This window comes from Hemicordylus capensis, chromosome 9 (genome assembly GCF_027244095.1).
Source record: "Hemicordylus capensis ecotype Gifberg chromosome 9, rHemCap1.1.pri, whole genome shotgun sequence".
Taxonomy (NCBI): domain Eukaryota; kingdom Metazoa; phylum Chordata; class Lepidosauria; order Squamata; family Cordylidae; genus Hemicordylus; species Hemicordylus capensis.
The window spans coordinates 22,574,825-22,598,082 of record NC_069665.1 but is presented as its reverse complement, the minus strand read 5'-3'; the positions used below and the strand labels follow the sequence as shown (position 1 = coordinate 22,598,082).

The window sequence follows — 23,258 nt, the reverse complement described above, 5'->3', positions numbered from 1 at the left end:
CTTCCATTTGCTGGTCCTAAATTTCCTGGCAATCAATTTCATGGGATGACCCCTGGTTCTAGTGTTATAGGAGAGGGAGAAGAATTTCTCTCCACTTGTTCCACACCATGCATGATTTTATAGACCTCTATCGTGTTTCCTTGCAGTCGTCTTTTTTCTAAACTAAATAGCCCCAGGTGTTGTAACCTTGCCTCATCAGAAAGGTTCTCTAGGCCCTTGATCATCTTGGGTGCCCTCTTCTGCACCTTTTCCATTTCTACAATGTCATTTTTTAGATGTGGTGACCAGAATTGTACACAGTACTCCAGGTGTGGCCGCACCATTGGAAAGGCCTTATAGGAAAGGTGGGACCCACTGTAATGTAAATAAATTGGATGACTGTTTATCCTATGGGGGGGGGGGAAGCAGGAAGAGGCTGGATTATTAGTAGAATTTTAGTCATGGTTGGGGGGAAACCCAGATATTCAGGCATTTGATGCCATCATCTTGGAGCTGGAAATATCTTTCTCATTTTCATTTTTCTGAAGCATATTTAAGCTTCCTATTGGTCTGGGCCTTGATTCGACTTGAGACCAGTTCCTCAGTCTTGGCTGATCTTGGGAGGGATCTCAGGCCAAAGACCTTTGGTTGTCTGTATCAACCTGAAAGGGGCAAGGTGTGTAAACCAAAAATTTTCTCTTGACTTTCCATCGTGCCAGGCACACAGTAAGAGCAGCGGTGCTGCTGGGACAGTGGATCTGCGGCAGCCTCGGCAAATGCTTTCCCTACCTGCACAGAGCAAAGATGTATCTAGTCTCATAGTGACCAGCCAAATTGCAATATAGGAGCTGCCTTATTCAGAGTCAGACCATTTGTCCGTCTAGCTTAGGTTTGCCTTTCAGGCAGAGGGTTTTCCCGGCTCTACCTGGAGATGCCCGCAATTGAACCTGGGACCTTCTGCAAAGTAGATTCTCTGCCTCTGAGCTCTGCTTCCATGAAGACCTCACAGGCCCCCACTGTTGCTTTCTAGCAACTGACCTGGCACACTGCCTCTGGACATGAAGGTTCCTCCTACCTGTCATGGCTGTGCGTAATTGACTCCTCCTCCTCCTCCTCGAGGCCCCTCGGTCTGAGGTTATTGTCGCATCTTGCATGCAATTCCGTATCCTGAGTTGCATGAAGAACTTCCTTTCGTTTGTCTTGAATCTTCTCCCAGTCAGTTTCATGGGGTGATCTTGGTATTACATGAGAGGAAGATTAAATTATCTCCATCCACTCTTGGGGAAGGAGAGCTGATCTTGTGGAAGTGAGCGTGAATTGTCTCCTTTTCTAAGCAGGGTCTGATTTGGTTTGCATTTGGATGGGAGACTAAATGTGAAGTCCGTAAGATCTTCCCATTAGGGGATGGGCCATAGCTCAGTGGAAGGATATCTGCATGCAGATGATCCTAGGTTCAATCCCTGGCAGGATCTCCAGGGAGGGACTCCTGCGTAGAACCTTGGAGAGGTGTTGCCAGTCAGTGTAGATGATACTGAGCTAGATGGACTAATGGTCTGACTCAGTATAAGGCACCTTCCTATGTTCCACTTTGCCAGACCATAACAGACGCTTCATTGTGGAACTCTTTCTTCTGGTATCTGTCTCTGTTCCTTGCCCTTCCCTTTGAAGTACTTTTAACACTTTGGAGGATCCGCTTCCTCTGTTCCTCCCACCTCTTAAAACAGACTGTCTCTTTTGTTGCTTGCAAATGGCTCAGGGAGGAGGCCCACAATTTGTTGACTTACCAAACTGTGAAATGTAAATTAGAGCCTTAAATGATGCTGTGGAATTTACTTTTTAGATATGTAAGAAGGCATTAAAGTGTGCTTCAAGAAGACATTACAGCATATAAATATTCTTCTTGTATTCATATTCGTAATGAACTTTTCAACTTTGACTCCCATCTCCTGGCTGTTAAAGCAAATGGGAGTCTCACAAGAATGTGTTTACATGGTTGAGCAAGCCTATTTAACTATGTTTGCCCAGGGGAACTGATATTTGTGGGTTGTGACACTTTTTTGGTCCATAAAGGTCCAGTCGGTGGTGACCACAGAGCCATGTGGTTTACTTGGTAGAATACAGAAGGGGTTCACCACTGCCCTCTCCTGTGCCGTGTCAGATGATGCCTTTCAGCATCTTCCTATATCGCTGCTGCCCAATATAGGAGTTTTGGTCCATAGGATGCCCATATTAACTTTTGATAAAATCACCAAGCTAAAGGTCAGCTATACATTAATAAACATATAATGTTCCAATTTTTTTTCCAAGTTCTGTAACATAGATTGGGTCAAACTATGGCTGGTGAAATGATACTGTTAATGAGAAAAAGTCTGGTGGGCCTTCTTGGAAAAGTAATTCCATAAGGAAGCAAGTCCTGCCTTTAGTAAAAGCCAGAGGCACTAAAGTGGCATAAACAGTAGCATTACTAGATTTACTGTGATCCAAAAGCTTGTCTGATCTGATCCAACAGAGGAATTGTCAGGAGGATCGTCAAGGCCCCCTGAAATTGTCAGATCAGAAATCTGGCATTTCCCAGCACCCCGTTGGACCAAGTTGAATGGCCTGCTCAGTGCCTCTCAGCTCTTGAGGTTTCCCCCCCACCCATCATTTCATGGCAGAACTCCTTCTGATAATGCTCAGCAGAGGGCATATTGGGTTTGACATGCCTGCCGGAATGACATAGCTGCACAACCCTAGGAATGACACACTCTGTGTGCGTGTAACAAAAACCCAGTGGTGGCTGGTGCAGAATTTGTAGCAGAAAACCCTTTTGTGTGTAGGTTGTTGGAATTGCACACATGCCAACAAGATCTCTTTTTGAAAACTGAGCTCAAGTGATGGGTGAAGTCACCTAAAATCTTCTTCACTCAGCAATACTCAAGACCCCAATACATTTTTGTAAATGTGGCAGTAGTCACCAAACAATTGCCAAACAATCGGTACATCAAGATCTTCCCCCGGGAAACTAAGACTTTTCCCTGAGGGGAAAAAAGGACTCTAGAAGTTTGAGCCATGGGGTTGGGAATAGTTCTGGTTCTTCTGTGGTGGTTCTTTTTCTTCAAACTCACATTGAGATTCCAGCTCAGGACTTGACCACCTAATCCCCCCCTCCTCCATTGCTGGACCTGGGTCAAAGACTAAATGAACTGGTGAGATCTCTGTTAAACTTTTTAATTTGTTCAAACTTTTTCAAGTTAGCTCTTTTAACTTCAATAAAATTATTTAATTTGTATCCTTGGAGCATGTGCTTAATTTTCTAATCATTGGGCAAACAGCTGAACATGAACCTGAGCTCCATAGCAAAGTTCTGGCCAGGCACGACTCACAGGGAATCTTGGGTATAAATCCCTACAATATGCTTAATACTCTTTCTACCCTCATCCCCAATTCTCCCCCCCAAAAAAGAATACACCCCACATGTCTTTCCCCAATGGGGTTCCAAATGTGTGTTTGGAAAAGTGGCAAATGTGTAAAGATTAATCATCTCCTCCCTTCCTTCTGCTCCTCCCTGTTGTCTAACTACTACATATTCCCCTCCTGGAGCTGCTTCTCTCTAACACTGAAAGGCAGGTATCTTCTGAACTTCCTAAAAGGAGAATTGCCACCAACAGACCTATGTCCTGTTGTGCGTCCCTCCTGTTCTGTCCTTTGCAGCCTACTAATGAGGTGCGGTAAGGCAGTTGTGACAAGAGCCTCTCCAATGAGCTTCAACTGTGAGGAGGCTCTTATGAGACATATAGGTATAACCTTTATTTGACCTGTATCTTTAAAGGGGGTCATCTTAAATTCAGAGGAGTCTTCTATTTGGGTAAATAAGGTATGTTCAAAGTGATTAACTTGTATTCTGTATTCACAAGAATGAACTGATTGGCTAGAAGACTGTCTGTAGGATGTGCTCGGTACTAAGACGCGAATCTGGAAGACCGAAGAACTAATTCATAAGGGGAGTGGGATTTTAGACATGTGTTTCCAGAATCACAGTGCTGTGAACCAAGCCAGCTTTGAAACTGCACTTGGGGCAGTAAATTTTCCCAATACTTTATTTTTCCAGTGGAGAATCTTCCATTTCTAAAACTTTGTGGACTGACATCTGGACTAGCTTTGTACATGTGCAACAGTGTACAGATGACCACTGCACTATTTATACCAAGCGAGGTATAAATGAGCTAGGGGGAGGTGATGTTTGCCAATCTTCCCTTCCCTCTGAAGCCCACTCTGTGTCACCAAAATATGAGCTGAAGCTCGCACTAATCTGGATGGCCGGCATTGTTTCACAAAATTCATCAGCAATGAAAGGATGCCAGTGCAAATTCAGCAATTTCAAAGTTGTGATTAAAGTATTTCTCATTACTATACCTATGTTCTATTGATTTGTTGAGGAAATTCTTTCCACATAAAGCTTTGAATTTGTTTCAGTATAACAGTCAAAGCACACAAACTGTCTTTGATTCCCCACCCCATCAAATATTTCAATTGGCTGGCTATGTGAAAAGCTTTTGAGATAGTGTTGGAAATTAATATGATGGGTGATGAAGGGTGGGGTGTTTTTTTTTGGTACTGTGTAAATGGGTCAAATAACATGCCAAATCATAACATAATCCATTTAGGGAATCGGGGGAATTTATATAGTAATTTGAGGAAAACATGAATGCAAATGTTATGCAAATAGGAAATGTTCCCATTCAAATTGTTCTGGAAAACCAGATCTCTGATATGAGGGAAGGGATATGGCTTTGGTGGAGGCAGGCTGTTATTCAAGGGGGTTGAAAGCCAGTCTTGCAGTAGCTAGCATGAATTGTCACCCTTGATAAGCAGGGTCTGCCTTGATTTGCATTTGGATGAGCGACTACATGTGAGCACTGCCTGCTCTAAGATATTCCCCCTTAGGGGGTGAGGTCTAGCTCAGCGGTAAAGCCTCTGTGTCCATGCAGAAGGTCCAGGGTTCAATCCCTGGCACCTCCAGGTGGGGCTGGGAAAGACTCCTGCCTGAAACTAGACAATACTGAGCTAGGTGGACCAAGGGTCCAACTTGGTCCATTGCAAAGCAGCTTCCTGTGTTCATATCGGGGGTGAGCGGTGGGGTGGGAGAGATCCTCAAGAGCTTTGGTGGGCCTAAATCAAGACATTGCATCCTAGCCAGTTTGCCTGTCTCAAAGACTTACCAGCTTTATCAAACGGCTTGGGTCATGCTTTCTATGGTCAGCTCCACTAGTGCCTCTGTGGGCATCTGTTCATGCAAACTTGGTCGTTGCCCCCGCTGTCCACACTGAATGGCCATTGCTTGAAAGAAGCATCCTCAAGATCTGCTGATGTGAACAGTTTCCCCACTCTTGGCTCAGCAATTAATGATGTGAAATGCAAGTCTCGACTATGATTCATCTTGCATTCCAGATTTTCCCCAAACTGGAACGAATGGGGAAAGCTATGCAAATAATTTGAAACTGAGTGTGAAAACCTCATGTATCATCTTGAACTGTTGTTCTGTTAAAGGAAGTGCGTGACATTTGCAATTTTTTAAAAAATATATTTTAATTCTGCAATGGTAAAGGCAGGTAGACTTGAAAATATGCAAAGTGTAAAGCACGTGGAGTTAGTAGTTTTCTTTCTGCTTTCTATTCATGGTTATTTTTTTTTTTTAATCTCACGTTGAAGTGACATGTTTTTCTTGAGGATGTGTACAGGAGGGAGGGTGACCTGTCAGCAATTAAAATGCCCTCCAAAATGTTGGCTATTCCTGTCCAAATATCAGCAGCCTGCAGAGAAATAATGTGAACCTCCCGAATGCAAGGAGGGATGTGTGGTATCCCAAGACGTTGCAATCAAATTTCAGGGTGTGGGGCAGAGTGATTAGTACAATCTGAAATATTTCAAAGCAGCTCAAACTTGCGTAGCTTGTCCAATGTTGCTGATCTTTCTGAAGGGCTGCTGCTGTGACGTGTGTGTGTGTGTGTGTGTGTGTGTGTGTGTGTGTGTGTGTGTGTGTGAGAGAGAGAGAGAGAGAGAGAGAGAGAGAGTGAGTGACCTAACGTGTGCATCTCTAGGCAGTTTACATCTTTAAAAAAAAAATAATAGAGCAGAACTTTAAAAATAGAATGGGTTGGGACGAAGAATGAAGAAGCAAACAAAGCAGTGGACAAAAAACGTAAAATAAAAACCCGGATGCATACAATCCTCTATCTTGGGTAGGTACAATCTGCTTTCTTGGGGAGGAGAGCTGGTCTTGTGGTAGTGAGCATGAATTGTTTCCTTGTCCCAGCAAGGTTTGCCTTGTTTTGCATTTGGATGGATGACCCCTGGTTCTAGTTTTATGAGAGAAGGAGAAAAATTTCTCTTTATCCACTCTCTCCACACCATACATGATTTTATAGACTTCTATCATGTCACCCCTCAGTCGTCTTTTTTTCTAAACTAAAAAGCCCCAGGTGTTGTAACCTTTACTTGTAAGGAAGGTGCTCTATCATCTTGGTTGCCCTCTTCTGCACCTTCTCCAGTTCCGTAATGTCCTTTTTGAGGTATGGTGACCAGAACTGTACAGTACTCCAAATGAGACTGCACCATAGAGTTGTATAAGAACATTATGATATTAGCATTTTTATTTTCAATCCCTTTCCTAATGATTCCAAGCATGGAATTGGCCTTTTCCACAGCTGCTGCACATTGTATTAACACTTTCAGTGAGCTGTCCACCATGACCCCAAGATCTTTCTCCTGGTCAGTTACTGAGACCCCATCAGTGTATATGTGAAGTTGGATTTTTTTTTTGCCCCAATATGCATCACTTTACACTTGCTAACATTGAACCGCATCTGCCATTTTTTTGTCTACTCCCTCAGTCTGGAGAGATCCTTTTGGAGCTCTTTGCAATCTGTTTTGGATTTTACTGCCCTAAATAGTTTGGTGTCATCAGCAAATTTGACCATCTCGCTGCTTACCCAAACTTCTAGATCATTTATGAATAAATTAAAAAGCACTGTTCCCAGTACAGATCCCTGGGGGACCCCACTTCTTTCTTCCCTCCATTTAGAGAACTGTCCATTTATACCTACCCTCTGTTTCCTGTCCTTCAGCTCCTTCACCAATCCACACCCGAACCTGTCCACTTATCCCATGACTGCTCAGGTGTCTTTGATCAGGAACTTTTCCTGATCAGATTTTTGGAAGGCCAGGTATACTGTGTCAACCGGCTCACCTTTACCCACACGGCTGTTGACACTCTCAAAGAACTCCAAAAGGTATTGGTGAGGCACGATTGACCTTTGCAGAAGTTTCTCCTTCAGCAGGGCCTGTTCTTCTGTATACAATTTTACCTTTTGAGAATGCTTTCCGTCAGTTTGCCTGGCACAGACAGCATCTGAATGCTGTAACATGTTTCCCTTAAGGGATGGTGCCATAGCTTAGTTTTAGAGTATCTGCTTTGCATGCAGAAGGTCCCACCTTCAATTTCTGGCAGCATCTCCAGATAGGGCTGGGAGAAACTCCTGCCTGCAACCTTGGAGAAACTGCTGCCAGTCAGTGTACTGTAGACAGTACTGAGCTAGATGGACCAGTGGTCTGACTCAGTATAAGGCAAGTTCCTATTTTTGTGGTTTTTATATATTGACTTGGCACAATGGCTTTCAGTCTTCCCAGACCTGATGGCTCACCATTTAATCCCAGGCTACATCATGGGTTAGGGTTGCCCCAGTATGCATCACTTTACACTTCTGCCTTCATTCCCAGCTGAACCTACCTTCTGCCGGTGGGGGTGGCAAGTTAACCAAAGCCTTCAAATATATACCAGGAAGGAACTCTAAATAAAAACAGAATTACTCCATGCAGTTCCTGCTGGTTCGTCTTGTTCCTCCCGCTTTTCAGTCTTGCCTTCTCTCTGCTGTTGCAAGAGCAAGCATCTGTGATAAAAAAGGAAGTGGATGATTGTAGTTCCTCTTCCATCCCACCTGTCTTTAAAAAAATAAAATAAAAATCCATAAGGAACTGCCCGGGCCCTGCTAATTGAGCAAAGAGGCACCTTTTAAAAGTGGGGATTCTCTTACATCTAGCAAGGGGAGAGCAACTGGCCCTCTCCAACCCCAGCACAGCATCCCTCCAGTGGCTGTTGCTGGCATCTGCCTTATGTTTCTTTTTAGGTTGTGAGCCCTTTGGGGACAGGGGGCCATCTTACTGATGTATTTATTTTTCTATGCAAACTGCTTTAAGAATTTGGGTTGAAGAGTGGTATATAAATATCCGTAGTAGTGGTACTCCAAGAGCCTCCTTTTATGGTGTGATCAGGGGAATATGCCACAGACTAGCGATTGGTAGGGTTGCCATGAAGCCCTTTTTCTGTAATGTTACACTTATATTTTATTTCATGTGTTTTGCCGTTTCAATGTTTTGTTATGGTTTATGGTTTATGTTATGACCAGTGGATTACAGTAATAAATAAATTTGCCTGCAATGTTTGCTGGAACAGTGATTCCCAGATGCTGCAATGGCCTTTGGCTGGGGATGATGGGCATTGTAGTCATCTGGGAATCCCAGTTAGAGGGACCACTGCCCCTTGCTGCTTAAGTCCTCATGAATGGAAAAGACAAGATTATCAGTTTGTTTTCTTCCATGGGGCTAAATACAAAGGCAGAGAGGTAAAGGCGTTTGTCATAGCTACACAGATATGTTATCCTTGGTCTAGGAAAAATTAGGATGGTGAAAATATGTGTGTGTGTGTATGTATGTATATAATGAAATGCTTAAAGTTGTGTGTTGGGCTGGCCAGAACCTCAGGGGTATACTCGTGAGTCAAATGGGCCGTAACCCAAAATTTGGCTTTAAAAAAGCCAAATCTGGCAACAGAGGATTGGAACCTTCCTTAAAAATCTCTCCGTGAGGCTTATGTGGCGAGAGCGGGAGTGCCCCCGATGTCGTCTTTGTGTTGCATTGACTGACATAAAATGCACTTAGAACGACCTTTGGCAAGGGAGTGCCTGTGCCAACGGGACGGGTTACGTAAGCTTAAATATGCCTCCATCGCAGACTCGCAAGACCCAGGACAGACAAGGCAATGGCACCACAGGCGTATTGCTGGTAACCACAACTAAGCCATCGAGGCATAGGCAGGTGTGGCTCTGTGTCCAACCTGCACAGGGTGGGGCATCAGGATTGTGTGCCCTAGTCCACCTCTGGACTTGCCTGACATGCACACTGTCTAAATATAAAGTTCGACACTGGACTTGCAGTCAAGCAGGTGTAGGCAGCCTTGGCCCACCAGCTGCTGTTGAACTACAACTCCCATCGTTGTTGTGGCTGGGGATGATTGGGGTTGCAGTTCAACAGCAGCTGGAGAGGGAAAGGACGAGCCTGGGGTGGTGCCTTCACAGGAGGAGAATGTGTCAAAAATACTCCTGGCCCAGGGCTGCTCAATTTCGGCCCTCCTGCAGATGCTAGCCCCACTACAACTCCCATCATCCATGACTGCTGGCCACTGTGACTGGGGGAGCTGGGAGCTGTAGTTGAAATGCAGCTGGAGGGCCAAAGTTGAGCAGCCCTGATTTAGCCATAGTTCCAGTAGGAGGGGAGGAATAGAGAGTTGCTTTTACACCAGACTAAAGTAGCTAACTGGGCAGAGTCACCACCTTTCAAAGTGGGGACTGTCTTGTATTTAGTGGGAGGAGAGCAACTGGCCATATTCAGCCCCAAAACAGCATTCACCCAATGGGTGTTCCTGGTGTCTGCTTTGTATGTCTTTTTAGACTGTGAGCCCTTTGGAGACAGGGGCGTCTTTTTTTAAAAATATATATATATAATTAGTTAGTTCTGTGTGATCTGTCTTGAGAACCTGTTTTGTTGAACGGTAAAGTGTGCCGTCAAGTCGATTTTGACTCCTGGCGCCCACAGAGCCCTGTGGTTGTCTTTTTGTAGAATACAGGAGGGGTTTACCATTGCCTCCTCCCGTGCAGTATGAGGTGATGCCTTTCAGCATCTTCGTATATTGCTGCTGCCCGATAGAGGTGATTCCCATAGTCTGGGAAACATACCAGAGGGAATTCGAATTGGCAACCTTCTGCTTGATAGTCAAGCCTTTCCCCGCTGCACTACTTAAGGTGACTTTGTTGAAGGGTAGTAAATAAGTAATATCAATAACTTAGATCGGCAGATATTACGGCACTTTCATGTCTCTTCTTCCCTCGCCCCTGTTTTTTCCCTTGCAGTCATGGTCTAAATAAGTTTTTCTCATGTCGGGGAATTGCAATAGCTGTGGATTACTTCTGGAAACGGGGCCACCGAAAAATCACTGTGTTTGTCCCACAGTGGCGAACGAGGCGAGATTCTTCCATCACAGGTAAGGCAGAGAACAGCATGGCGTTCACTTCCTTGGAAGCGCTTCCCTGTTCTTCAAGCAGGAGTCTCTCCCCGCCCTCCCTGAAGATGCAGCCAGGTATTGAACCTGGGCTTTTCTCCATGCAAAGCAGATGCTTTACCACTAAGCTATAGCCCCATCCCCATGGATCCCCAAATATTGATGGCCTCCAACTCCCATCATCCCCAGCCATAATGGCCTTGTGACTGGGGATGATGGGAATTGTAGTGCAGCAACATCTGGGGACCCAAGGTTGAGAACCCCTGACTCAGTCTTATTGCAGGAAGTACTTTGAGTGCTTCCTGCAATAAGGTTATTCTCTGCACTTAGAATAATGCCAAGTACCACTATATAGTGTGAGTCTTCCACCAAGATATAAAACTCTGCACACACAAGATCTGTTTGTTCTCTCTAAACGCAGATTTCTTGTCTTGCCCTTTCCAATAGAGCAACACTTCTTAACGCAGCTCCAAGATATTGGTATTTTGGCCCTCACCCCTGCGAGGATCGTGTTAGGAGCCCGGATTGCATCTCACGATGACAGGTAAAGAGGGGCTCTGCTCATGACTGGCATTTCCACACCTTCTGGTTGGCTTACTTATTTATATTTATGTCCTGCTTTTGAGCCTGAATAGGCTCTCAAAGAGGACTACCATTTAAATCATCATGAAAAGGTGCCGCATTTATTCCAGTGATCTTTGCTATTTTTCAAGCAATGGAGGAGAGCTAGTTTAATGGAGGAGAGCTGGTCTTGTGGTAGCAAGCATGGCATGTCCCCTTAGCTAAGCAGGGTGTGCCCTGGTTGCATATGAGTGGGAGGCTTGATGTGTGAGGGCTGAAAGATATTCCCCTCAGGGGATGGAGCCGTTCTGGGAATTGCCGAAGGTTCCAGGTTCCCTCCCTGGCTTCTCTAAGATATGGCTGAGAGAGATTCCTGCCTGCAACCTTAGAGAAGCCGCTGCCAGTCTGTGCAGACAGTACTGAGCTAGATGGACCTGTGGTCTGACTCAGTATATGGCAGCTTCCTATGTAAGCGGGGACCCCTTTGGCACAAACCCTTCCATCCGAGAGCCATTTCCCACTGTGCTGACCACCACACAATCCTGTGCTTTTCTCAGGGCTGGGCGGGCCCTTGAGAGACAGCACCCTCTCAAGCTCTGTGGGCAGAGCACTCGGAGCGGTTATCCTTCCCAGCACTCGGTGCACACCTTCCAGAATCTTGCAGGAGCTCAAGAGGGCTCCACTTCCTTTCAAGGAGTCCCCTGGCGCTGGGCATAGCACAACACCATACCGTGGGGACGGCCATCCCTGCCTGGTGCCGGGGGGATGTGCAGAGTATTCCACTTCAACAGAAGCTTTGCACAGGCCCAGGAAACAATTAGGGAGCCACACCTAGGGTTGATGGGGCCCACCACTGGCTCCCAGACCTTACAATGAAGAACACTGATTTAAGTAGAGGTATTCATCTACGTCTAGCGGTGGATGGACTCCAGGGCTAGCAGTGTTGGTCCACAGGCACAGCTACCCTCTTTCTCTCCAGTCTCCTTATCCCTGGCAGTTGAAGATGTTGTCCAGGATCCAGGGAATCCATTCAGGGCCCAGTTCTAATAACCCATGTTGTTGCAGGTTTTTGCTGCATCTGGCCGAGAAAACTGGAGGAGTTATTGTTACTAATGATAATCTCAGAGAGTTTGTAGATGAATCAACATCCTGGAGGGAAATTATTCAGAGGAGGTAATTGCATTTTTTTTTTTAACAATGATACTTGCAAAGGAAGAGGTGAGCGTGTGGCTGGTTAGCTTTTTAAAAAAATTTTATTTAAACTAAGGTAGGTTGAGGATGCCTTCACAGGTACAATGCCAGAGACCACTGCAGTCTCTCACTTAAGTTCTTGGAAGGTGTGCTACCTTCCAAAAAGGTGTAGGTGTAGGTGTGTGTGTGTGTGTGTGTGTGTGTTTCATTATGGGATACTTTATGAATGATGAAGCTTGCACATCTGATTAGGTTTTGTGAAGGCAGGCAGAAAATTAATTAGAATAGGACTTATGAAAATGGGAAAAAACATCATGTACTGGAATGATCAGAACATTTCAGTTTGAACGCTGACTTGTTACGACTTAATTGAAAAGCAGTAAGACATAGCAAGTTGGGTTTCAACTAGTACTTTTTAAACATGTATATCCCACTCTCTCTCCAAGGAGCCCAGAGCACTGTTACGTTTATACCCTCAGCAGTCCTGTGAGGGGTTGAGGGGTTGAGATGTGATTGACCCAGAGTCACCCAGTGAGTTTCATGGCTGAATGGGGATTTGAACTCTGTTCTCCCCAGTCCTAGTCCAGCACTCTAACCACTGCACCACACTGCTGCAAATGGAAGAAATTCCATTGAGCAAAGGAAGAGCGGCAATTTTTACCACTCCCGCTTTCCCTCTGCTCCTGAGAGGCGCCCAACTATCAAGGCCATATTTAATTGTTTTCACTAACCACTGTTTAAATCAATAGTTTGGACATAATGGTGGTCCGTTCAAGAGTAAAAACAGAAGATTTCATTATCCCCTTGCGCGTGGAGTAGGAGAGCATGAGAATGCTTACTTGCTAAGGCTTTCTCGTAGTGCTAAGCCATGGTGTAGCATTTCATCTGAACTGGGCCAGTATGTTTAATGTAAGGAAGCTTGTGTGTGGATGGCATTTTGCAGCAGTTCCCCTCTGGTTTTGTTTCTAGTGCCAGTGTGTTGCAAATCTGAGCAGTGAAATATGTTAATTTGTAAAATATTGCTTCCATCATCAACTTTAGGGTTACTTTCTTAACTTCTGTTTCCCCTCTCTGCTGGCTACTGTAGGCTGCTCCCATACACTTTTGTTGGAGACCTGTTCATGGTTCCTGACGATCCGATGGGCCGAATCGGACCAAGGTTAGAACATTTTCTCCAAGAGGAAATCCGTTCCAGGTATAATGCTCTCTTGGTGCTTCCAAAGATGCCCTAGTTGAAATTGGGGTGGGGGGGCAGGAGTGGGAATCCTTTGCAGGTCTGAAAAGGTTATGACAAGACAGACTAAAAGACTTCACAGGAAGACGTGTTTGTCTTCACTTGCCACAGCTGAAAATGCCAAGATAAGCAAGGCAAGCGTCTTGGTAACATCCTCTTGAGGTTAGATTGTGGTGGGCACCAAATCGAACACACGCCCTTGCTGCATGTTAGGCAGTTTCACACACAGCTGCTCTGCTGCTGTCTCAAGCCCTGGAAGATCAGCTACTTAATTGTGACGGGCACTGCGGTAGCTCCACGGGACTTGCTCATTGTTGGCGGCAGGCCTGTAGCTCAGTGGTAGAGTGTCTGCTTTGCATGCCAAAATCCCCGAGTGCAATCTCCAGCATCTCAAAGGAGGCCTGCGAAAAGCCCTGTCTAAACTCCTGAAGAGCCATTGGTGTAATCTGAGCTAGCTGGCCTGATGGTCAAGGGGCCGTCGCTCAGAAGCAGAGCGTGTTGCATGCAGAAGGTTCCAGGTTGTATATGTCCAGGTGGAGAGACTCTTGCCTGCAACCCTGGAGATCCACTGCCAGGAAGTATGGACAGTATTGAGCTTAAACGAAGTAGTGGTCTGGCTCCGTATCAATCGGCTTCATATGTTCAAACATTCCAGTCTATTTTAAATGGTTGAATGTTTGCGTTTTCCCTTATCATGGGCCAGATAAGATACCAAGATTCATTTATTTATTATTTTTATTTATTTAGTTAGATGTTTTTTTCTTCTTCTTTGTGCATGTGCCGAGGTCAGGTACCTATTCCCTGACCGCGGATACGCGAAACCACGCGTCTTGAACCCGCCGATAATGAGGCTTGCCTGTAGTCTGACCCACCTATCAAGGGAGCTTACAGATCTTATAAAATTGAGTTGTTACAAGTGTAATGAAGAGTTGTTAAATCTATTCAATCAGGGAGTTGACAGTCCAGCTGTTAATTCACAGTGCGCTCTACAAGCTGACGAACAAAATCCAGCCACATTGTAATTGCTGGATAAGTATCCGAGAGTTTAAAACACACACACATAAGAATCATCACAGCATCCTCTTGAATTACAGGTGGACCTCACTATCCACGGATTCGCTATCTGCGGTCGGGTGACTGATTGACACTCATTTATCCGCGGGTTGGCCAGAAATGAGTCATTCCCCGCTACCATTTTATGAGGAGGAGCCATTTTGTGGCTCTTCTGTTTGTTTGTTTTTTAAAACGATCCCGCACTCCCTGTGACTTTTCTCAGAAAATTGGCTAGATTAACGGTTTTAGGGGACACTGCTGGACACATGGACACCCGCCGAGTTTTGCTGTTTCCTCACCTTTTCTTCCCCATACAGGAACCTAAACCCACCCACCCCCGCCATCCCCATAGCCATGATGACTCATTACTCACGCTTATAGGTGAGAAATAGAATTCCCGTGAGTAATGAGGTATGACTGTATTGTAAGGGACAACTGGGAACTTCATATTCATATCTCTTCCCAAGTTTATTTAAAAAAAATAAATAAATCCAAAAAGCAAAATGAATTGCTGCCTAAACATGATTCCTTTAATTTTAGCAAGTGCGGACAGGAGGAGAACCCACTCTGTTTTCGAGAGAGTGAATCTGAACTGTAGCAAACTGGTGGCTGACACTATAAGCACTCTCTGCTTATAGTGCCTTCGAAATGCTTCCCACATTGGCCACTTTAAATATGTGGCCTTGCTGCTGTCTTCTGTAAGGAGTTCTGTCTTGAGTTCAAGACAGAGAGAAAAGCCAGAAAGAGATGAGTGGCATCAGACACATTTTCGCTCAAGGGAGTGTAATTGTAATCTTAGCCCCCCTGCCCCAGATCTGAGGCCTGCTACGAATATAAAGTTGAGGTGGATCAGAGCCGAAGTGGCAAAGCAGTTGAAGAAATCTGGGAGTATCTTGATTTACGGCTTAGGTGATGAAGGAAGTATAAAAGGCGATGAATCATAATTGGTGTGCCTGGCATTATAGTAAGGTTACAATACAAGGAAGATGACAGAATGTAAGCAGCTATTTATCAAGGCGGGATGTCGGCCACCTCCATATGAAGCACTTTTTTTTTTCTTCCTCCAGGGGTATTCCATCACATGTTGACCTTGCAAGAGGAGGGCTTCTTCCTTTTGGGACTTCGCACTTCCATGTGAAACCTGATAGCGGCGGACAGTCTGCAAAGGACACACCACCTGGACTTCTGCCTGCCCCATCCCCTTTTCCGCCAGCACCCACAACTAACTCGGCCCACCCGCGATCTCCTGCCGAAACCACCCGCTTAAGAGATGCCTTGAAAAGAATATTCCCGACCTCTGAGCAGAGGGAGAAGATTGAGGAGATCCTTGCCCAGCATCCTCACATGAGGGACATGAATGCGTTGTCTGCCATGGTCCTTGATCTAGGCTGAGGGGCGGAACGGGAGCCCCTTGTTTTGCAGTTGGGGCTGTTAATGTAGCGATGCCCATGAGCTGATGTCAGGCCCTCTGTGACTAGACAAAGCTTAATCCTTTTTGTATATAAAAAAATTGTGAATATGCAAAGGATTTGCAGAAAGCAGCTTTTTAAAAAAAATTCACTTAAGTTATGTTGCCTTTTCAGGGCTGTATTGCTGCGTTCTTTTGAAAGAAAGCAAATCTTTATTTCTGACTGGCTTTGCACTGTTTCTGAATGAAGTTGCAAGTTATATTTGGGCAAGAACTAGACCCAAGTTCAATTTAAGGTGAATTCACATTTTATTGTTTTAACTGAAAATTACACAAACTTGCCTTGGGTTCTAACCATTGAGTCAAATTTGCCTGATAACAGGAGAGAGTGATCCACGCTTATGCATTGATAAGTAAATCACAGCAGTGGTCAGTACATGAAGTCACCATCTTAGCCCTAAAGACCTACCTGGCTATTGCCTGCAAGCCCCTATTGCTATTGGCTGAACTTCTCTGATGTCACCATGTCCAAACATGGGTCAAAGCAGGAAATTATAGTGTCAGAGTGTTGTCAGTTCAATGCCAGATACTGCTAGGATGAACTTGGAAGTGTGGAAGGGCAAGAGAAGGAACTGCTGCCAAGGAGAGGTGGGGGATCCTGAATTCCATGCCGATTAAAAACAGGGATGTGCACAAAGCATTTCGGTGGGGCGGGGAGCAGAACCTGTAAGGATGAGTAAACCTGCCCCCCACCCCCATGCCGCTTTTCCTGCTGCGGCGCGGCAGTGCTCAGAAGTCTGTGTGTGCTGTGCGTGGCGCCGGTACGCACATGGCCGTTGTGCATGGTCAACAGCGTGTGTCTTGGCACCGCGCCCAGGCTGCTGGGTCAGCACAGCAGCTGCGCACGGACTTGGGAGCGGCTCAGTGCCACAGCCGGGGAAGCGGTGAAGGAGCAGGTAAGGACCTGCTTTACTCATCCTTAAAGGTGTCCCCCCCACCCCCTTGGCCCCGCTGAAACGATTCGACAGGCTGCACCGAAGCAATTCGGCGCATCCCTATTGAACATGCCAAATTGTCTCATGCACATCCGTGATTACAAGTGATGAGCTGCATTTTGTCCATCCACTGTGCAAAAGTGTGCAAACCCAGGACTGTTGACTCTTGTCCAGAAAGTTAATGAGGCCAGTGTGCAGAAAGTTAATGAGGCCAGTGTGCACTGGTGCATTGGTTTAATCTGCCTTTTCGCACCTCTCCTTTTCAGGAGGGTCAATGCCCCAACTGAGGCCCCTAGAGGGTGATGATATAGAACACGTTAGAATACTCTAGCCTCTGGGAGGCTAATGTTGAAGATATCTTTTGTTCTGAATTTGTGTGCTATAGCTTTTATTGTTGTTGTTTCTCAGTTCTAAGCACAGTTAAAGGAAACGTGTCTTCCCTATGTTTATATTGAATTTAAAAAATGGCTCTCTAAAACACCACCGTACTAAAAAAATAAAGCAGTTGTATAGTGCAGGTACCTCCTGGAAGGTGGATGTGGAGTTGTCCTCCCTTCTTGCGATCATAAGGTACTCTACTTGTCCTGCCCATCTGAGAACTGGAGTGCTCAGACTGCCGTATCAGCACTTCTTTGGATTAATCAGGGGATTCATGTCTGCAAGCAGGCTCATGGCTAGAATACACAAACTGCATGTGTAACTTCCTCCAGATATTGATTATGGATCTATGAAACTGCCTTATACTGGGCCAGGCCATTCCTCCATATATTTTAGCAGTGACTGTTCTGCCCACAGCTCTTTGAGGTTTCAGGCAGAAGGAGATATTTCCCAGCCTGGTTTCTGGAGGTTTTTTTCACAGGAGATACAAGGGATTGGATCGGAGTGTGTCGGCATGGGGGTCTCTTGGACCCTTCAGATCTGAACTGGAAACGCAATTCCCCCTCTCCTTCCCTCCAAAATCCCCATAGGAGTCTATGTGGAAAGTTGTTTTTTTTTTTCTTTTTTAAAAAAGCTGAACAGGTGGGGAACAGCTAGTAAGGGGACTCTGAAAGTTGGTACAGAAGTAGGTAATGGCCAGACCTGCTGTATTTAATTACAAATGAATCCTATCATCCTTTGTTTTTAAATTATTATTTTTAAGTGACCCAGAAATTGTACAGAGAATCGTGGAAGAAAAGTGATGTAGCACCAGAGAATCTCAGGGGAAGTGATATAACCCCTGAGACTTTCTTTTTAAAATCGTGAGTAAATAACCAGCTAAAAACTTAAGAGTTGCATGGATAGGCAGGCGGATAGAGGCTAGAAGAGGGTTTCCCCAGGCTGTGATGGGGGGGGGGGGCTCCTGCTGCCACTTGGAGCTTTGAAATGCTCCAAAATGATCCAGTTTCGAAGAAATGCAAACCGAAATCGGCTTCCTTAGATCGGGCTCTGATTATCTCAGATGCCCTCCCAAATGGTTCAAATCGAAACATTTCTGACCTTCTGATCTTGCACTGCCCTGTTGTCTAAAACAGGGATTCTCAACATTGGGTCCCCAGATGTTATTGGATTTCAACTCCCATAATCCCCAACCAAAAGTCACGGGGGCTAGGGATTGTGGGAGTTGAAGTCCAATAATATCTGGGGACCCAACGTCGAGAATCCCTGGTCTACACTGACTGGCAGCGGCTCCAAGGTTTCAGGCACAGGGGACTTTGCAAGACCTACCTGGAGACAGGCTGGGAAGGAACATGGCACCTTCTGTATGCAAGCATGCGGGTGCTCTACCCTGCGCTCTACGGCCCCATCCCCTAAGGCAGGGTTTCTCAACGTGTGGGTCTCCAGATGTTACTGGACTTCAACTCCCATAATGCCTGGCCCCAGTGGCCTTTGGTTGGGAATTATGGGAGTTGAAGTCCAGTTACATCTGGGGACCCACACGTTGAGAAGCCCAATATCAAACCAAGGTAGACCCTGCTTAGCAAAGGGGACAAATCCTGCTGACTCCAAGACCAGCTCTCCTCCCCAGCCTTTGAGAATCTACCATCAAACCAAATCCCAACATTGTTGGTATGGACACCACTCGTTTTTCACTCACCTTGCAAAAATATTTAGGACAAGGATATCTGCTGGTGCTAGCTCCATCTTCGATGTGTAAGCGGAGTTGCTTAAAACAGAAAGCTAGAGAGAGAATGAAGCTATTTTTAAAGCTGCAAACAACTCCATGCAGGTATTAACCTAGATCCCAGAATGATGCAGTTAATCCAAAAGAATAGTAGAAATGTATTGTTGATCAACATAGCAGCAATATAATCATCTCCTTTGGCTGCTCTTATTACAAAAAAGGTATTGTACCTTTCCTGTCACATCAAAGCTGCTGAAGATGAAAGCTGAAATGTCTTGTCCATTAACAAATAGAATCAAAAACCTTATAGATAAATGCTCTTTAATGAGTAGGGAGAGGGAGATGAGGACCCAGTTAACTTTTCAAGGGAGCCTCTTCCTTGTAGCGCTGCCTATAGCACACCAAGCATCATAGATCAGGCCTCTTACACACGTTTTCGGCTCTTCAGGAATTTCCCCTACGCTCCAAGAGTGACAGAGATAAACCGGTCTGTTTAACCACAGATATGCCTACCAGCTGCTTCTGTTTGCTTACCCACCCTCCACTGAACAAAAAGAATCTGTAGCAACAGCCACGCGGAATATATTAGATTGCACAAGCGTCTGTCGGAATTTGCCACTGTTTGTATACAAAAGCTTCTGGCTGGAGATTCTTGGAGTGTGTGGCAGCTATTGAGCCAGCTAATTAAGACGCCGCTCTGGCTAATGGTGAAAGATGTGAGCCGATCTTTAGTGGTCCGTGGGATGATGTTATTAAGGCGCAGGAATGGGCTGGCTCCTCTTGGGCAGTCTACTTGTGTTTACTAGAACTGTTATGGACCACTGATGCTTCAGATTTACAAACCAAGAGTGTGTATTCAGGAGAGCTTAAGACAGAACTAATCTGCATTCAGGGCTCTTGTGTGTGCACTCTTAAGAATGTAAGTGCCTTGCTAAGGCAGAGCAAGATCTATTTAGCTCTGGTATGAATCCCAGCTGGAGATTGGCTAGTTCATCTCAGAGTTGCCCACCCTGGTCCACAATAACTCCGGCAAAGTAACCCTTTGGAATGTTGGTGGGAATTCCCTCGGCAGAGAGTTTGAATTTAGCATGACTGAGATGTTAAAGGCAGACAACTTGTATTATTATTATTATTATTATTATTATTATTATTATTACATTTATATCCCACTCTTCCTCCAAGGAGCCCAGAGTGGTACATACTTGAGTTTCCCTTTCACAACAACCCTGTGAAGTAGGTTAGGTTGAGAGAGAAGTGACTGGCCCAGAGTCACCCAGCTAGTTTCATGGCTGAATGGGGATTTGAACTCGGGTCTCCCCAGTCCTAGTCCAGCACTCTAACCACTACACCACGCTGGCTCAGTCGTGGGGCTCTCTTCTGGTTAGCTGACAGCCCTACTTTCTGAGTATTTGATTCAGAAATAACATTGGTATCTTTCCCTGTCCCCAGTAGTGGTCCCTGCAGTGGGGAGTGTATTCTCATCCGTGTTCCCTCTAACAAGGATCCCCAGATGTTGACTACAACTCCCCAAATCCCCAGCTATAATGGCTTTTGCCTGGGGATTCTAGGAACATAGGAAGCTGCCATATACTGAGTCAGACCATTGGTCTATCTAGCTCAGTATTTCCTACACAGACTGGCAGCAGCTTCTCCAAGGTTGCAGGCAGGAGTCTCTCTCAGCCCTATCTTGGAGAAGCCGCCGGGGAAGGAACTTGGAACCTTCTGATGCTCTTTCCAGAGCAGCTCCATCCTCTGATGGGAAGATCTTACAATGCTCACACTTCTAGAGTTGTAGTCGACATCATCTGGGAATCTCTGTTAGAGGGAATGCTGATTCTCATCCACCGCCACTGAGCACTAGGAGATGAGGAACACACAAAATGTGCCTCCATGCTGCTACTCTTGCAGTGTGTGAAGCCTCTCCCTCTTTCTCGAGAGCCACAATATATATTTCTTTGTTTATCCTTCTCTTCCTCCAAATAGCATGCCTCCCTACACCTCCTGTCCCACAATATCCCCACAAGAAGACTGTGGGGTAGATTAGGCTGGGAAATACAGCGATTGGCCCAAGATCACCCAGGACAACTCATGGCTGAATTTGAGCCTGTCTGTCTGTAGGGTTCGCCCCACACTTTAACCCCGATACCAGATTGGCACCCTGATTATCTTCATTCCAGCTCATTATCAATCATCAAGTCCCGCCAGGGAAAGTTGGGTTGGCTCTGATATTCCAGCACAACATCCACTATCGGGTCCTGCCAGTGAAAGCCACCGAAGAGAACCAAAACAACCCTAACCCTCTCATGAAACAGTTTCATCTGAAACCGAATAGACATTTCCAAAGCCCTCGGGCTGGTTGAGCAGTTTCAAAAGGTCTATACGAGAAAGGGAGGAGCTTTTAAGGCCCGGCCATTAGCAAACTGGAATTTACAGCTCGTCGGGAGCCTTGGTTTTGTTTTCGGTCCACTTGTTTTGCATTCCCGGTATGCTATGTTTTCTTAATTAACTCCATCTGCCGAAAGCTTGGGGCCTGGCCAGTTGCATACAAGACAGAGCGGCATTCTTTGGAGCCTGGAACCAAAGTGATTCGCAAGGCAGTTGACGGGGAAGTATTCCTGATCGTGGGTGTTGTGCTGGAATATCAGAGCCAACCCGGCTTTCTCTGGCGGGACTTGATAATTAACTCAGCTGGTTTGTCTCCAGACCACCTGGATTAATTGGTTCGTGGGTCAAGCTGTTGGAGAAGAAACCGCACAAGCTCCTGCGGTGTTCTTCATTGGCAGGCCCCGTCCCCCCATCAACCCTACGTGTAGCCAGAGGCACTGTCAAGTCGATTTCGACTCCAGGTGCCCTCAGAGCCGTGTGGTTGCCTTTGGTAGAATACAGGAAGGGTTGGCCGTTGCCTCCTCCCGCGCAGGATGAGATGATGCCTTTCAGCACCTTCCTATATTGCTGCTGCCCGACAGAGTACCAGCAGCGATTCAAACCGGCAACCTTCTGCTTGGTAGTCGAGCATTTCCCCACTGCGCCAACTGGAGCCCCCCACATCCTCTTTAGTCTGCCCCCGGGTAGTGTGGCCGCCGGGCTGTACCACGTAGCCAAGCCTGACCTCTGTCTTAGAGACAGAGCAGGGAGTGGGGAAAGAAATGTGTGGGATGGGAATATATTAAGTTGTGTGTTGAAATGTTTTTGCGAATGCATATTTGCCTAAATATACCTGTTTTCTATTCTTGCATTCTTGTGCGTTGAGTTGTTGTGTGTTCAGTTTCATGTTTGTGCTTTCAAGAGTCCACGTGTTAAAAATACTCTGTGTGTGCGTGTGTGGATGATGCTTAACTTTATCAAGGTGCACCTCTGCGTGTAGCTCCCTGACTAACTGTTTACTAGGCCTGAGTGACGCTTTGGCCAAAGCTGAATACTCTCTGCACAGACTCCCTGGGCACCATGCAGAGATGACCAGGGGTTAAGAAATGTTGACTCAGTTTATCAGCCAGACAAAATAGTTTACTCATCAAGCTATGTTGGTACATTGCCCATCAGGACTTTTTTCTTCTTCACTCGGCATGTTACATAGAAGAATGAATAATAGATAAATCAGATGGTCCCCTGTCCCCAAAGGGCTCACAGTCTAAAAAGAGACATAAGGCAGGTACCAGCAACAGCCACTGGAGGGATGCTGTGCTGGGGCTGGATAGGGTCAGTTGCTCTCTCCCTGCTCGATTGTAAGCCACCCAGAGACATGAGCTTTGGGCGGTATAGAAATATGTTAAATAAATAAAATATAAGAGGATCACCACTTTAAAAGGTGTCTCTCTCTGCTCCATTAGCCGGGGTAACTGAGTCCCTTATCCTAGACTGCCTATTGCTAGAGACATTTTAGCAAGTAATCAGTTTATTGGAGGTGGTGGTGAATGTTACAGAGAAAGCAACATCTGTATGGAAAATGGTTTCCTCGTGACACTCTATGGATGCGAAAACTGGACTTTGAAGAACAAAGATAGAAAATGGATTGGTGCTTTTGAACGTTGGTGCTGGAGAAGACTTTTGAGGAGACCATGGACAGCCAGGAAAACAAACCAATGGATCCTAGAACAAATCAATCCAGAATTTTCACTCGAGGCACAAATGACCAGGCTCAAACTATCATACTTTAAACACATTATGTGAAAACCCAGCTCCCTTGAGAAGTCCATAATGCTGGGGAAAGTTGAAGGAAAGAGAAGGAGACGATGACCAGCAGCAAGGTGGATGGACTTGATTATGACAGCAATGAAGGCACCATGAAGAGACCTTAAAGGCCAAGTTGGAGACAGACCATCCTGGAGAGAATCTATCTATGTGGCCGTTAGGAGTTGACACCG

The 23,258-nt window shown here is 45.7% G+C and overlaps 1 protein-coding gene across 2 annotated transcripts in view; it reads left to right on the top strand.

The window, feature by feature from the left end:
- Positions 1-17,328, top strand: part of N4BP1 (NEDD4 binding protein 1) — a 28,831-nt gene extending 11,503 nt beyond the window's left edge. Inside the window, exons 3-7 of one of the 2 annotated variants that reach the window (XM_053271432.1) lie at positions 10,203-10,333; positions 10,799-10,895; positions 11,978-12,085; positions 13,191-13,262; positions 15,458-17,328. In XM_053271432.1, coding sequence (XP_053127407.1) covers positions 10,203-10,333; positions 10,799-10,895; positions 11,978-12,085; positions 13,191-13,262; positions 15,458-15,782 — 733 coding nt within the window. In that variant the 3' untranslated portion in view covers positions 15,783-17,328. Of the gene's footprint in view, positions 1-10,202; positions 10,334-10,798; positions 10,896-11,977; positions 12,086-13,190; positions 13,299-15,457 lie in introns of both variants that reach the window. The other variant, XM_053271431.1, reaches the window with a different exon arrangement.
- The last annotated feature ends 5,930 nt before the right edge of the window (positions 17,329-23,258 follow it).